At 37.9% G+C, this 15,904-nt stretch overlaps 1 protein-coding gene across 3 annotated transcripts in view; it reads right to left on the reverse strand.

Moving 5' to 3' along the window:
* Positions 1–15,904, reverse strand: part of GPC3 (glypican 3) — a 458,636-nt gene that overhangs the window by 146,827 nt on the left and 295,905 nt on the right. For all 3 annotated transcript variants that reach the window (XM_068962139.1, XM_068962138.1, XM_068962137.1), the window contains 2 exons: positions 13,540–13,673; positions 2,852–2,977 (listed from right to left, as the gene is read on the reverse strand). In XM_068962139.1, the coding sequence (XP_068818240.1) occupies positions 2,852–2,977; positions 13,540–13,673 (260 nt within the window). The remainder of the gene's footprint in view (positions 1–2,851; positions 2,978–13,539; positions 13,674–15,904) is intronic.

Raw genomic sequence — 15,904 nt, forward strand, 5'->3', positions numbered from 1 at the left:
TCTGTCCCTGAGATTCTCCAGACAAGAATACTGGAGTGGGTTGCCATTTCCTTCTCCAATCATTACATTAGGTCAGTGATTAAAGCACAGGTTAATGATAACCCAAGGTTGCCAACCATGGAAGAAGCACTTCCTGGATTACATTACCCGTATTCTGTCTACAAATAACATTTGACTTTCTTCCTTCCTCCCACCTTCTTTCTCTTCCTTCCTTCATTTTCTGCATCATATATACTAAAAATAAAAGTTCCTTTGAAAAAAATAGGTTTTGCAGAAGTAACAAATAAGAGTTTGAAATAATGGCTTTCCTCCATACTATAATATTTATTATTTTGTTCAATATCCTACGATATTAAAAGCTGGCAAATTAAACAGAAAAGTTTTTGTTTAGCAGAGCTATTTTAATGGTGCAAAAGTGCCCTTGGTTAACTTCTGGACTCATTCAAAGTTAGCAGGCTTTGGATTCCACCATTTGATAGAAAAGGATTTTCTCAGTTTCAGGACAACATCCTTCATGAAAGTATACCAAACATGAATAGTTCATATGAGTAAAATTCAATTTTTAAAAATCCCACTAATTCAAAAAACATAGGACTGCCTAAGAAGAAACTCTTTAGAAATAACTAAAACTGGATCATCTGATATATCAGAAGATATTTCCAGTGCAGTGACAACATTTGCTCTAAATGATCACAACAAGGAGGAAACAAATATTAGTGCTTGATACATAACAGGTACTCAAATATTTGTTAAATGAGTAAATAAATGAATGAATGATTACAATAGTAAATAAGTATAGACTAAAATTTGCTTTTTAATAAAAAAAACCATGGTTATGCTGCTCAAAACAAATGAAAAATTGTTCATTTTTCACCATCTTAATATACCAGTGGGTAAGTTATTGGGATGGTTTCTCATCAAGTTTACACAAGAACCACATATTGAACCTGTGGGAATTTTCTTTTTGAAATATGATAGCATTTATACCTGTTTTAATGGAGAAGGAAATGGCAACCCTCTCCAGTATTCTTGCCTGGAGAATTCCATGGACAAAAAAGGAGCCTGGCTGGCTACAGTCCATGGGGTCGCAGAGTCAGACACAACTAAGCGACTAAACAGCATACCTGTTTTAAAGCATCTGCCTTTTATAAAACCAAATACCAACTGCTTCTCTTTGATAATTTAAGTGAATATGCCACAACAGTTGGATACATTTTCATGATTCTACCCAGTACCTGATAGAACTTTTAGCGTGATAAATATACATCCCATTCTCATTGTTCCAGGTCAGTACAAAGCTTAGTTGAGAAACAAGCTGCTTTCAGGCCTATGTTCTACCTTGCCCTGGGAAGAGGAGGGGTGGTGGGGGAAGGTAGAAAGAAGAGAACTACATGAACTGAGCTTCCAGTATGTGCCTGCCCGCTAGGGGCTTTCTCTCACCTGATAGTTACAACAATACTGGGAGATACCCCTTTCTTACAGAAGAAGATCTGACACTTTCTAGGTGAAGTGACTCACCCAAGACCACACCGAGTCAGTAGCAGAGCTGAGATGAAAACCCAGGTTCATCTGGCTCCAAAGCGTTCCTCTGTCCATGGCATTACACCGCTAATTAATTCCATTTAGCATCATGATTAATTATCCTATGTCTGGATATTGGGTTCTGCTAGAATGTAAAGGCCCTCAAAGCAAGTAACTTGCCTGTCATCTTGTTCATCTTCACACCCCTAGCACTCACCTCAATGCCTAATGCATAGTATCTCAAAACATAATCATAAACATAAATCTCCAAACATAAATGTTGAAGGTATGGATGAACGAATGGATAAGGAAATAAAACACACAGACTGTCAGAATTAGTGGTGCTTTAATCCAATCACCTCAGTTCTTGCCTCAAGTCACTTGCCCTGGGTTAAACAACTGGTCAGTGAAAGATTCAGAACTTGCATCCAGGTCTCTTCTGTACTCCCCTCTACAATATGCTTCCCCGTGCACAAACATTTTTGAAAGCATGTTCATCAACCCCATTATGGAGTTTCCTAAGCATTGTACCCTCCTGATTTAATTATTTAATTGCAAGCCATTTTTTACACATACAAAGCAATGGCGGTCAGGAATATCACTAGCCTGCTAGAATGAAGGCTCTTTGAGGATAGGAAAATTTGCCTGTTCTGTTTACTTGTACTTGAGAGGCACTTAGAAAATGCTCAGTAAATACTTGCTGAAAAAGAATATATCTTATTTCCTTTCCAGCGATAAGCAAATTCTTCAGAGATGACAAATGTTAGTACAGATAATACTAAGAAACACTCAAAGAATCAAACATTTCAATAAAAATGATGTGAAATGGTACTCCTTCTTCCCTCCCCTTTCTTCTTTTCTCCATCTTCATCTATAACACAGGGGGAAATAATGCAATTTCTTAGGCTTGACATAAGAATAAAGAGAGTTAACACATACAAGCATGTAGCATGGTGCTTGACATGTAGTTAATTCTCATAAATAACAGCCATTAGTACAAATATGATTTCTTTAAATCAATCAATCAATAAGGGCCCACATAATGAGAAGGTGGAAGAAGCCAAAGACCCACAGAAAAAAGACTTGCCTTCTGCTTACAATTTGTAAAATGTTCCTGAATCCATAGTTCTCTGTGCGCTTCAAAGTTTGTAAGTTCTATGAGGGCTGTAAGTCACAGACAGCATATGCCATGTCATAGACGTTCATGTGTATGTTTTTTTCTATTATTTTTCTCATGAAATTAATGGAGAGAAGACATAACTAAGCCTGAGATGAGCATATGATGAGTATTTCTCATATATTGCTATATTTAACATTCAAAAAAGATTACCTCTCCACGAGTTCTTGTCCATTCCAGCAAAGAGTGTCATTTTCAGCCACAGGGCTATGGCTGCAGATGTAGCCAGGCAAAGCACTATAGAAGCTGATGAAAGATTTTAACTTCTGAATTAGTTCCCTGAAAGAAAAACAAAACATCTGTGCATAAGACGCAAGTAAACCCAGTATGAGGAAAGTTTAATTTCCTTATCAGCATGACAGAAAGGCTCTGCCAGGCTGATTAGAGCAATAAATGATTTTAAAAGACATTCTTGGCTACAAGGTCACAATTTAGGTTTTTTTTTTTAAATCAATAAAATGATATTAGGAAAAAAAGTTGCCTGCCATATAAGGTGCTATTCCTATCAGAAGGATGATTTAATTCTAACATCCATTTTCTAACACGTTCAGCTTCCATTTTTCATTCAGATGCTGTTACCTACATTCTCAAAGGTGCTGATTACAAGGCACACTGAAGCGCTACATATCTTTTGGCTTCTGAGTGTAATTGAGTGCATTGATTGTAATTTTCAATGCTATTACCCTAGAGATGGCCCCTTTCCATATAGACTCTGGCTATTAGTTGCAAATCAGAATTGCAGGGTGCTCAGAGTAGTATAAGCTCTATGAAATTCTCCTGACAATGTCATCAGAGAAACTCACATCTGCTAGAGGAGGAAGGTTTCTTTGTTCTTTGTTTGCATATTGTGGTTCCTATAAGGGGGTTGGGAGGGCTCCTAGTATATTTTATTATATATTTGCTCTGGCTTTCATGTTATAGGAATGCGTGTTAGAGAGAGAGAGAGAGAACATATTATATATGCAAATATGTATAAACACACACCCATAAATACCCTGCAAAATTTTGGCCTATTATCTTCTTTCAGATGTACATGAACACACAAAATAAGACACTATAGACTGGAGGGAAGTGTGTATGTTTATAAAGAAATACAAAAATATCGATGCAATAGATGCCCAGTAGTAAACAAACCAAAATAAAATACTCTCTATTTTCTAAAGCAATATTTCTAGTATCAATAGAAAGGAAATTAAAGAGTACTTCCTGTATATCCAAGTTTATCCTAAGTCTCCACTAAGTTTTTAGAGAGTCTCAGCAGGGAATTTCCTGGCAGTGGAGTAATTATTCAATATTGTCTCCAGGCTAAGAATGGACTGACCTGATATATAGGCCTCTGGAGGAGCTAGAGGCCTGAATCTCATTTGGACACTGGTGAGAGCCCAGAAATGCCTTCTGGGGGTTGTTCTCAGATTTGGCTAAACGAAGAAGGCTGGCGGAAATAATTTTCTTGCATTTAATGCCATTTTTCATTTTATTACCATAAGATGATACATTTAAACTAATGATTCAGAGGAAGAGAGAGATAACATGTGCTTACAATACCTGGCACATCTTCAGTAAGGCTCGAGTCACAGGAAAGCCAGGGTGATGGACAGAACAACTGGAGAAGGGTTATTGAGACATATATAACTCCTGATACCCCAACAGTTACTTCCTGTTATGCTCAAACTCTCTCATAGCCTACTCCTGGTGGCTGCGCTTCGTCAATCTCCAAAGTGAAGAGGCTCAGTATAGGGCTCTGAACATAAAAGTCAACATTATAGTTTCTCACAGAGGAAAAAGATGGGTTCAATTAACGCTAATAGGGGAGATGCTCTGTTTTACAAGGTAATAATATGGTTCCCAAGAGTGGAAATGGAAAGACTAAAGGCTGAGGCCGAGTAATTCCCCTCCTTACACGAGGAAATGGAATATGGCTATTAGTCTATGAGAAGTGATGGTCCTCCCTTTAATGAAAGTTTCCCTTAGGCCCCCTCCTACCTCCAAATTCTCTTTCACTAACATAGCGCTGGCAAGAAAAATTGAACTCATAGCAATGCCTTCCAATTTGACTTCTCTAGAAGTTAAAAAAAAAAAAAAAAAAAAAAACCTCCGCATAACACTCTGAACTGCTTCCAGCCTCCCAACTCTTGGAGTCTTTTTCTTGGCTGATCATAAAGATCACTGACACACTGGAGCAGATTCAGAGAGGGTCTATCTAAGTGTTGAGGGGACGAAGAGCTGTGATAAACCTAAGACCTCCCACTTTAGTATGGAAAGATATTACTTGGTTGGGTCAAGATAAAAGTCTAAGAAAGCCACAAGGAATGTAAATAATGTCTGGCTCATTAAAATTGTAGAATTTAGGGAATCTCTCTGACACTTGAACAAGGTAACCTGGGGAAATAAAAGATTATCTTACTTCACAGAGTACTCATTATCTCCTTAGGACATACACGATGGACCTAAGAGACTGTATTTTTAAAACTTGTTCCTGAATTAGTTACTTTGAATTTAGAACACAGTATCATCTAGGAGCTATGATATAATGATGGTTGGTTTCTCAGGACACCCCCTTAAAACCTATTAGGGGTAGTAGCTAAGAGCACTGATTTTGGAGTCTAACTCATATGAGTTTTGAATGCCAATTATTCCCTCACTTACTTAGCAGGAAAACCTTACTAGACAGACTAAACTTCTCTGAGGCTTAGTTTCTTTATTTTAAAATGAAGCAAATGATAGGTTGCTGGGATGATTAAATGAGACAATGCATGTAAAGTGTTTAGCATAGTACCTGGCACAGAATAATACCCCACAATGTTAGCCATTTGGCAATTTATTTCCATTATTATGAGCATGTAGAATATAAATATATAATCTCTATAAATATATATTATATTCCAGATAAACTTATGTATGCAAGATAATTAAGCTTTTTCAAGTTCCAGATAACTTTATATGCACAAGATAAATAATATTTCATCTGTTAAAGTGGGTATTAAAAAGTACAACCATGTTCTCTCCCTAAATATTTTTCCTGTTACTCTTTTTCAGAGACTAGCTAGCTATTGGACTGGGTAAATCACTGGACTAATCTCGTATAGCAGTTTGGATGGTCTTTACTTGGTAGGAAAATGGTGGTGGCCTTCACAAGGATTCGTGTCTAAGAATCTGATGTTGAATTTTAAAAGGTAGGTTAATCATCAGGTGGGATAAACCAAGTGGAGAAGGGAGGAGGGAAGGGATGGATTGGGATATTAGGGTTGGCATATATACACTACTATGCATAAAATATGTAACTGATGAGAACCGACTACATAGCACAGGGAACTCTATTCAATACTCTGTGTAATGGCCTATATGGGAAGAGAATCTAAAAATGAGGGGATATATGTATAACTGATTCACTTTGCTATACAGCAGAAACTAAGAACAATGTAAAGCAGCTATATGCCGATTTAAAAAAAGAATTGAGATTCAAAAACAATCTAAACATTTTTTTAAAATAAAAAAGTAGGTTAATCCTCAGGGAAATGTAAATCAAAACCACAGGAACATACCACTTCACTAGGATGACTATAATAAAAACAGGCAGGAAGTGAAGAAACTGGAACTCTCACACATTGCTGGTGGGAATGCAAAAGAGTGCAACCACTGCGGAAAATAGTTTGGTGGCTTTTCACCAAGTTAAGCATAGAGTTCCCACATGACCCAGCAATCCCACTACTATAACAGGTATATACACAAAATAATTAAAAACAAGTACTCCTAATAAGTACATGTACACACCTGCTCACAGCAGTACTATTAACAATAGCAAAAGGCAGAACAAGACAGATGTGCACCAACTGATAAATGGATAAACGATTACATATTCTATATGATGGAGTATTATTCGGTCTTAAAATGAAAAAAGTATTTCTATAACAGAGGTATACCTTAAGAACATTATGCTAAGTGAAAGAAACCAGTCATGAAAGACCACATATGATTGATTCCATTAATGTGAAATGTCCAGAATAGGCAAATGTAGAGAGACAGAAGGTAGATCAGTGGTTGCTTTGGGCTGGGGCAGATGAGGGCTGGGAAACGATAGCTACAGGGTATGGGATTTCTTCTGAAGGTGACAAAAATATTCTAAAATTGATTGTGGTGAGGGTTGTACAACTCTGTGAATATAGTAAAAACGGCTGAATTATATGCTTTAAATGGATGAATTGTATGCTGTGTGGATTATATTTCAATAAAGCTGTTATTGAGATATAACTCCAGAAAAGCTACAAGGTGAAATATGTCTTAGAGAAAGAGAAGGCTTGTCTACAAGAGAGAGATACTCCTTGAAATAGTGGCAAGAGACAGTCAGGAGAGCTGGGAAAGAGCCAGTTTGGATGGACTTGAAAAAAAGATAAGGGTGAGGCATGGGAAAAGAAATTTGTAAGAGTTGCAAAGAGTGGTTAAAATCTATTTCTTCCATTTTAGAAAATGAAGTCTGATGCTTTTTTCTCATTATAAAAGAAATATATGTTCACTATTGAGAATTTATAGAATATAGAAATGCAGAAAGGAAAAAACCCTCTTATTTATAGTCCTACCAGCCAGAGATAATCATTGCTAATATTATAGAACACAGAAATGTAGAAGGGAAAAAAAAATCTCTTATTTATAGTCCTACCAGCCAGAGATAATCACTGTTAATATTTGGATATATTTCCTTTCTAGACTTTCCTCTCCAAGAAAAGTTTAACTTTTATTTCTCTAAAACCTATTCTTCTTCATAGGCTATCCACTGAGTTCTTTTTGGTTCTCAGTATATTACCCCCATTAGAATCCACCGAGAATCCAGGGTGGGTTTGGTATACAAAGAACACCAAAATGATGAAATAAATGCTTGTTCTCAAGTAACCCCCAGGACCTGCGGGATGAGGCAGTAGCTGCTCGATGAGAACAAGGAGCAGGGCTCTAGCGCATCTGGAAAACTGGCCAATACTTCGGAGTCCCTCCGTACAGGCTTTCGGTTCCAAAAGACTGAGAAAATAAATCTTGGTTTCCAAAAACTTGGATTTTTTAAAAGAAAGCCAGATGTTATATTTTTCAGGATAGAAAACTTTCTAAACTGATGCCCCCAAAGTAGCAGAGTAGGACAGAAGCAGTTTACTGCCTACTGGGTTTACTGGGCATCTCTTTCTCCTCTTCTTTATCACTCCTTCCTACATTTGTTCTGGCATGGGAACTAAGTAGATTTTACTTTTATCTTTTCTTAAATAACTTTCTGTCTCCCTGCTTATACTAGTAAGTTTAGAAGGAGATGAGTTGAATATTTTATTTCTTTAAAGAAAGATACCTAAAACTAAACTGACATATTAATTACCCATGTGTGACTCAGTTCAGATTTCTTTTCTTTGAGCTAGTAGCACATGACAGACAATGAAAAAATCTCCACTCATGAAATAAGGCAGTCTGCTCAACTGAATTGTCTCTGGTTAAAAAAAAGAAAAAAGTTTGGACAATTAGTTGCCTGGAATGGAAAAAAACAATTTAATTGAAGGGAATGTTCTTTGATTCCAATTCCACTTTATTCTAATCATACATGTCAAACATATCATTTGACATATAAATAGTGGAGCTGTAGGCTCTCGCTTGGGACAAACCCAGTGCTTGCTCACAGCAGTCTACTCAGGAAAAAGAGTCTCTTCAATGTGTTAAATGTGGAACTAAAGGAGAGGGCCCCTTTGCATGCACGAACTAGTTTGAAATATTGCAGCTGGGCACACGTGATCTTCCCTGGGGTCTCCTACCATCCTCAAGAGGAGCGTCCCCTTCTTGGGTTGGGGGGGGGGAGGGGATTCCCTTGCCTTTCTTGCAATGATTTGTTTGGGCCAGGCATCAAAGCAGCACTAATTGGAAACCACTGCAAGTAAAAACAGCCTTTCATCCCCAACTGCAGATCTTGAACTTTTCTCCTTTATCATTAGGATTTTTTTTTCTTAATATAAAATAATATGAGCTCGAAAAAACTGAAAACACAAAAAAGCATGTAAGCTAAAATAATTATCATTAGAATGATGTAGAATCGTGCTTAATTCTGCTGCAGAGAACCTTTCACAGTCTGACCCTAAACTATCATTTTCTACCATTCCAGAGACTAGCCCAGACTTTTTCTCATACTGTTCCCTTTGCCTGGAATACACTCTTTTCCTTCTTTCATTTGTAGAATTTCTGTTCTTCCTTCAAGGCCCGCTTTGAGAGTTACCTTTTCACAAGAGAGCTGCTAACTTTCCCATCTATGATGCTGCCATTCTTTTCTACATAGCTGTTTTGGTACTCACCCATCAGTGTATCAAAATTGCGTGTCTCTGTCTCCCTAACTAGGCTAGGAGCTCCTCCTATTTATCAGAGCCTAATCCTTACACTAACATAGATGGTGTTGACAAATGTTGAAAGCAGCAGAGTTCTATTTAGGGCAGAATGACTTGTACCAGACCTGAAACTCATTGATTCATTCAGGACATGTTTTGTTGTTTTGTTCAGAGGGTGGAGGGCACCACTGAGCTTACAAAGCTGCCCGGCCAAACCAGAGCAGCAATCTGACAGGCAGTGGGAGTAAGCATTGATTTTGGACCAGGGAGCTGAGATCAGCTTTTGTTCTTTCCTTCTAGGTCATTTACTAGTGTCACCTAATCCATTGCCCCTTTAGACCAACTCAGAGAGGAAACGGAGGATGGGGAGGAGAGGACAAGGAAGTCTGGAATATAAAGATGTAATTTCATGAGGGTAGAGGGAGCGTGTGACTTTCTCACAGGTTAGCAGTTGGGCCAGAAGCCTGGTATGTAGATGCTGAATGGACTATATTCAACTACAGATTTTGTGTTTGGAAAAGGGAAAGATAGTGCTCGTGTCATAAAATACCAAACTTTGGGGGGATATGCAAATGACAAGGTAAGTAGTATCATACGGGAAGTGGTGAAAGCAAAGGAGGGACAGACTGACATCTGAGATGTGCTGAAAATGTTCGAGCTGGAAAGGGCTGTGAAAATATAATTTCTTCTATTCTGATTGTCCTATTTGTACATCTTGTCTTATTCTCACTGGCTGAAATCTGATGACAGATATTTTCAATATTTGTATCTCCAAGGATTGCTGAGTCCCATACTTAGACCACCAGTTGGGTTATCAAATTGCCTTTAAATTGAACTAAGCAATTTCTAAGATTAGTTGTGTGTTGCAAACTACCCAGTTGGGGGCAGACAAAACAAACAGATGATTTCTGAATGCTACCAAAGGAATCCTGCATTTCTTTGTGTCTTTTTATTTTAATAAGGCAATGGAGCTTTTCAACTCATAATCAGATTCAGACAGCTTGCTTACAACCTCCACAAACTGAAAGCTACAATAGCGTTCCTTTCCAATTATCAGAGGATGGCCATGGAGCATGGGTGTGAGGGGTGCTAGAGGCACATATCTTTGGACAGTGTGAAATGCTGTGCAGAACATACAGAGAAATTTACAAAGGTACTACCACTCTGCCCAAACAAGCCCTCTTAATAACATCAGATTGCAGGGGGCAGTGCATTTAGCAAGAGAGCATCTTAACCTTCAATTCTCCACTCTCCCTAAGAGGGTTTACAATGCCTATTTGAGAGAGTTAAATGAAATCAGATACTCTCCTGTTGCTTTGTTTTCTTATTCTGGCAGAGAATTCAGAAAGAAGGGCTCCATCTCAGTTTTGCTTCAGTTTGCAAAAAAGGTGAGAAGCATTATGGGGTGGGCTCATGTTTCCAACACCCAAGGAGTCCTACCTGACTGCAACTTACTCAAGTCTACAGGTTTTGCCATTTTCCTCCCTACCTTTTCTTTTCTTTGGGGGTAGCAACAAATTCAAAAATGAGTCTAAACAAAGTGCCAAATCTGGGTGCTCAGCCAGGAACTCATTTACCAATTTTTTTCTTTTCCCTGGAGGAATCAACACCCATAGAGCTCTTCCCAATAAGGCAAAAGGGAATAGATCTCACAGAGCCCACGATGGAAGGCAGCAGGATCTTAATAAACCTCCTATTTACTTAGAAGTGTGTTTAGGTTGACAGAGTAAACTCAAAATGTGACTGGAATAGTGTGCTATTTTGAAAAAGCTTTACATGTGATTCTGTTACACATTAATATACCACATCTCCCATGAAGCCTCCACTCTACGTGGGCAGAGCTCTCTCCTCCCCTGTTGGCTGCCTCCATAGACTCTGCACATTCTTTTGCACTTATAAAACTGGTTAAAAATTATGTGTACTTAAGTCTATTTCCACATTAGACTGACTTGGGAGAGCAGAGGCTGTATTTTGACTTTCAGTGCCCAGTATACATTCTGGCACATAATAGGTGTTTCCCAAATTTCTGCTGAACTGAACAACAGCAGCAACAACAAAAAATATATATATACACATACATGCACACATACACACACACACATATACACACTGCTACATATTTAATTTACATTACGCTGTAAATAAAAATAAATATAACAGAAACAAACATTACAATTTCTGTTTCATGTTAAGTATTATTTATAAATTATTTATAAATTCCTCATTTCAGTGCAATATGCAAGAGATTTCCGCTAGTTAAAGATCAACAAGTAATGTTAATTTCTCAGGTGGTTTGGGCAGAGTGAAAGCAATGGAGAACAATGGACACGGGACAGACAGAAGCTAAAAAGGGCCTTGAGAAATGCCTTAATTTCGTCTTCCCAGAAAGACAAAAATTTCCCAAAGAACCCCTTTGCTATGTGGAAATGGTTCTCAGAGTACTCTCGTGCCAGGACCCCTGAGATGGTTTTAAGTATGTCCAAGGACTCTGTCAGTGGTCCAGTGATTAGACTCCACACTTCCACTGCAGGGAGCGCAGGTTTGATCCCTGGTTGGGGAACTAAGATCCTGCATGCCTTGTGGCACTGCCAAAATAAAAAATATGTCCACAAAATCTTTGACACTCCTCTATTCAAGAGGTGGAGCTCAATTTCCCTCCCCTTGAACGTGGACTACTGGTGACTTGTTTTTTAACAAATCAAATATGTCAGAAATGACAGTATATCACTTCCGAGACTAGGTTGTAAGAAACATTGTGGCTTTCTCCTTGCTCTATTCCATGGCTCACTTATTCTGGGGAAGTCAGCAGCCGTGTTGTAAGGACACTCAGAAGGTCCATGTGGTAAGAAACGGAGGCCTCCTTCCAATCCACTAACTTGTTCCACGTGTAAATGAGTCCCCTTGGAGGTGGACCCTTCTGCTTCGCATCACCTGTCAGCGGACTGCAGCTCCAGGTAACACCTTGACCGAAATTTCTTTGAGACTAAGGAGCACCCAGCTAAGCTGCTCCCAAAGTCCTGACGGAAACTGGGAGATGATAAATGTTTGTTGTTTTAAATAACTATGTTTTGTTGTCACTTTTTATATATCCCTAGATAACCAACGCAACCCAGAAGGTTCTTAAAAATTACTGAGGACCCTGAAGAGCTTTTGTTTACATGATATATATTTAGTGGCATTTACTGTTTTAGAAATTAAAACTCAGGAAATAAAATTTTAATTTATTATTAATTTTAAACCAACAACAATGAGTCTTGATATGTTGGCATAAATAACATTTTAATGAAAAAAGTGTGAAAAGCAGTAAAGCTTTTGTTTTTGCAAAATATCTTCGCTGCCTGGCTGAACAGGAGACAGCTAAATTTTGGCATTGGCTTCTGTATTTAATGTGTTGTCATATATTATTTTGGTTGAAGTGTATGAATAAAAACCAGCTTCACACAGATATGTAGTTAGTAAAAGGAAGATCTTACACACCTCTAAAAGAGTTTCTGGGACTCCCTGAGTTCTCAAATCACACTTCAAAACTGCTGCTCTAGGGAAACTAGAAATGTATTAGGTTGGAAGTCAACAAAGAAAATGGGACTTCCTGAAATGCTTTGGAGGACTGTCTCTCAAGTGGCCTTACTGCCCTCTCTCACTCTAAACTGTATCATCTGTGCTTAAGAGTTGCCATTTCAAAATCTCCTGTAGTAAATGGGTATGAAAGAAAATAATTTAGTCCAAATCTGAGACTGTTACTTATTTCATCTCTTAATTTTCCATCTCTAGGCCAACCTCTCCCAATCCTCCCAAAGTCATCACAAGGCTAAACTCATGTCTAGCTATTCCTAAGCCAGTGGCAGGGTTGGCTACTGGTGCAGTCCTTTTGGGGAAATCAATTCTTCAAGATTTGCACTGAACTTTCCAATCCAGTTTTTACCCTTTATAGGTAAGCATGAAACTAGAATAGGGACGCAGGGTATCTGGATGGGGGAGGGAGGAATGAAGAGAATAAGAAGCTTTAATTTGGTCCCTGAACTGCTGTCTTAAGGAACTGAAACCAAATCCTTCATTTTATCATTCTTAAAAGAGTGTGCAGAGTGCACACCGTAGGTGTGTACACATCAGAGTGTCTTGCCAGTTTCTCTTGGGTGAACTCACCCCAGACTCAATGTCAGTAATTGGGAAAGACACAAACCAAGCCATGGAATTGTGAGACCAGATCATAAATGAAAAAGGTTTTGTTTAATCAATAAAGATCTTGAGAAATCTATTCCACTCTGTGTTGCTGTACTGGATATTTACATATGGTAAATTTACATTTAAATATGGTTTGGATATAATACAATATCTTTTTTCTTTTAACATTAACAGAGGATAGAATTTAATTAATTGAATACTCTACTCAGAAGAACTAAATAACATGTATTTAAGAAGCTTCACTCCAGTGGTTTTTGACCTTAAAACACAATTGCTAATTGTATGCTGAAATAGAGAAGGAAAAAAAAAAAACCCTCTCACCTTCTTCGGCTGGATAAGGTTTCTTCACGTTCTACACGGGCAACTTTTAATACCTTCTTGTCAATAAACAGATCTTCAGGATAATAAGCAGATCTATATTGACGTTGTTGAGAATGGGCACATAACTTGCCAATCTGAAAAAAGAAATGCAATATAATTATATGATACTTTCACAGATATGATAGTAGAAACAAATTCTGAAAAGCACTTCAATTTCTTCCCCAATTTCTTTTTAAAGAGCAGAACGAAGCTATTACTGGAGTCAAAAAAGGTGATACGCTTTTAAGGCAAAGAACCATCTGTGGAAAGGAAGGCTGAAGACTGGCGGGGGCACTTTGAGCACAGTCTATTCACAGATTTCCTAAGATGAAAATGCCTTATTTCTATAGTGAAGTACACGTTAGAAAGGACCCTCTACACAGGACTTATGCTACTGATACCTTTCAATGGCACTTGATATTTATCCCTAGAAAGTTCACAAATGGAAACTGCCAAGTTTAGGAAGGTTTGGTGTAGGAAGTGAAGGCGTGTGTGGGAGATGTACAGAGTAGTCTGTTAATAGAAGAGCAACCTCCTGCACACAAAGTGATCTGATTCTTCTGAGCATTTTGCTAGCTCTTTTTAAAATTATATAAATTTCAGGTGTACAGCATTAGAATTTAAAGCTTAGCTCCATTACACTCATAGCAATGATAAGAATGGCATCAGCTTTCTTATCTCAAATCTAAATGATTTATTTGGTGAAAATATTTGTAGATTTGTTATTTGTTCACTTTCAGTCAAAAGCCTGAATAAACTTCTATATAAGTAAGTATGAATATTAACATATGTTTCCCTCTGTGTCAGATGCTATGCTTCGTTTCCTTGTGTGTTATTTTAATAAGGCAACTCACTGTGTGTTAAGTTGCTTCAGTCGTGTCCAGATCTTTGCGACTCTAGGGACTGGAGCCCATGAGGCTCCTCTGTTCAGGGGATTCTCCAGGCAAGAATACTGGAGTGGGGTATCGTTTCCTTCTCCAGGGGATCTTCCTGACCCAGGGATTGAACCTATGTCTCTTTACATCTCTCGCATTGGCAGGTGGGTTCTTCACCACTAGCACCACCACTTTAATAAGGCAAAGGGCTTTTCAATTCATAATCAGATTCAGACTTCTCATTTTATAGCTGAGGAAATTGAGGCTCAGAGAGGTTATATGACTTGCCTGAGACAAACAGGCAGTGGATTAACTGTCTGACTTGGAACCCACATGTCTGACTTCAAAGCTAATGCAACATCGCCTTCCAAGAAGACGATGCTTGGTTTCCAGTTGCTTACATTCTATGTTTTGGGGGATAAGACAGAATTCCCAGTTCTCAAAAACATAGACAAGGTTTAAATATAGATCATATACTTTAGGAAAAATACTAGAGATACCTCATGAAGACAAAGGTTATATCTTTGTCAACTTCTATACCTCCATAGAATTCACACTGGATTGTACAAACTGTTAGGCATTTAGTAAAGACATATTGAAGTGAATTGAAGGAAAATCCTAGTATCCGATCTGGCATACCATTCCACCTAGAGGCCATGGGCTCTGAATGCTAATCCCAGCTTTTGGATTTCTGAAGATGGTCCTGATCATATTCACTAAGTTATCAATCTCTTAATAAAGGGACAAATAGCATGTAGTTGGTATAGCTTTGGAAAGTTATCCATATATAAATAAATTTTTGAAGTATAAAACATTTAGAATCAGTAGTAATATCAGCTCCATTTATGGAAGACAGTGCCTATATAGTATGATATTCAGACTACCTCTTCTCAATAGTTTATCTTAATGAGAATAAAACAAAAGTTGCAGACATTTTAAAACATTCCATTTGGGTTTGGAATGTATGATCTGAATTTTTCAGATGTGTTTATGTAATGCCATTTGACTTGGGCTAATTAACTTCAAATGAAGAGTCTGTATTCTCTGAATTCGCCCCATTTAGTGGAAGGCTGGTAGGGTACTTTAGGTAGGGGCTGCCTGGCTGCACTGGGGAGTTAAGTTCTAATAACTTACATAACGCAGCTACAAATAACTGAGGGCAGACTGTGCATCATAAAATTATGTCCTTAGACACATAGGCATTTCTTTGTTAAACTGCAGATGAACGTTCATGGAACAAAATCTTGATTTTCCTTCCATAAATATCTATTTATGACTCTGTGAACACATATCAATGTTAGAGTTTATTTCATAGAGATCCAAGTATTCTAATCAGCACATTCAGGAGCACAGGACACACTTTCTTAATCGACACCTGTTTCAAATCCAGCACCAAAGTAAAAATCTTTCACACATCTTGCACAGTAACTTGCCTACTTGCAACCCACAGC

This window comes from Capricornis sumatraensis, chromosome X, assembly GCF_032405125.1.
Source record: "Capricornis sumatraensis isolate serow.1 chromosome X, serow.2, whole genome shotgun sequence".
Classification (NCBI taxonomy): Eukaryota; Metazoa; Chordata; class Mammalia; order Artiodactyla; family Bovidae; genus Capricornis; species Capricornis sumatraensis.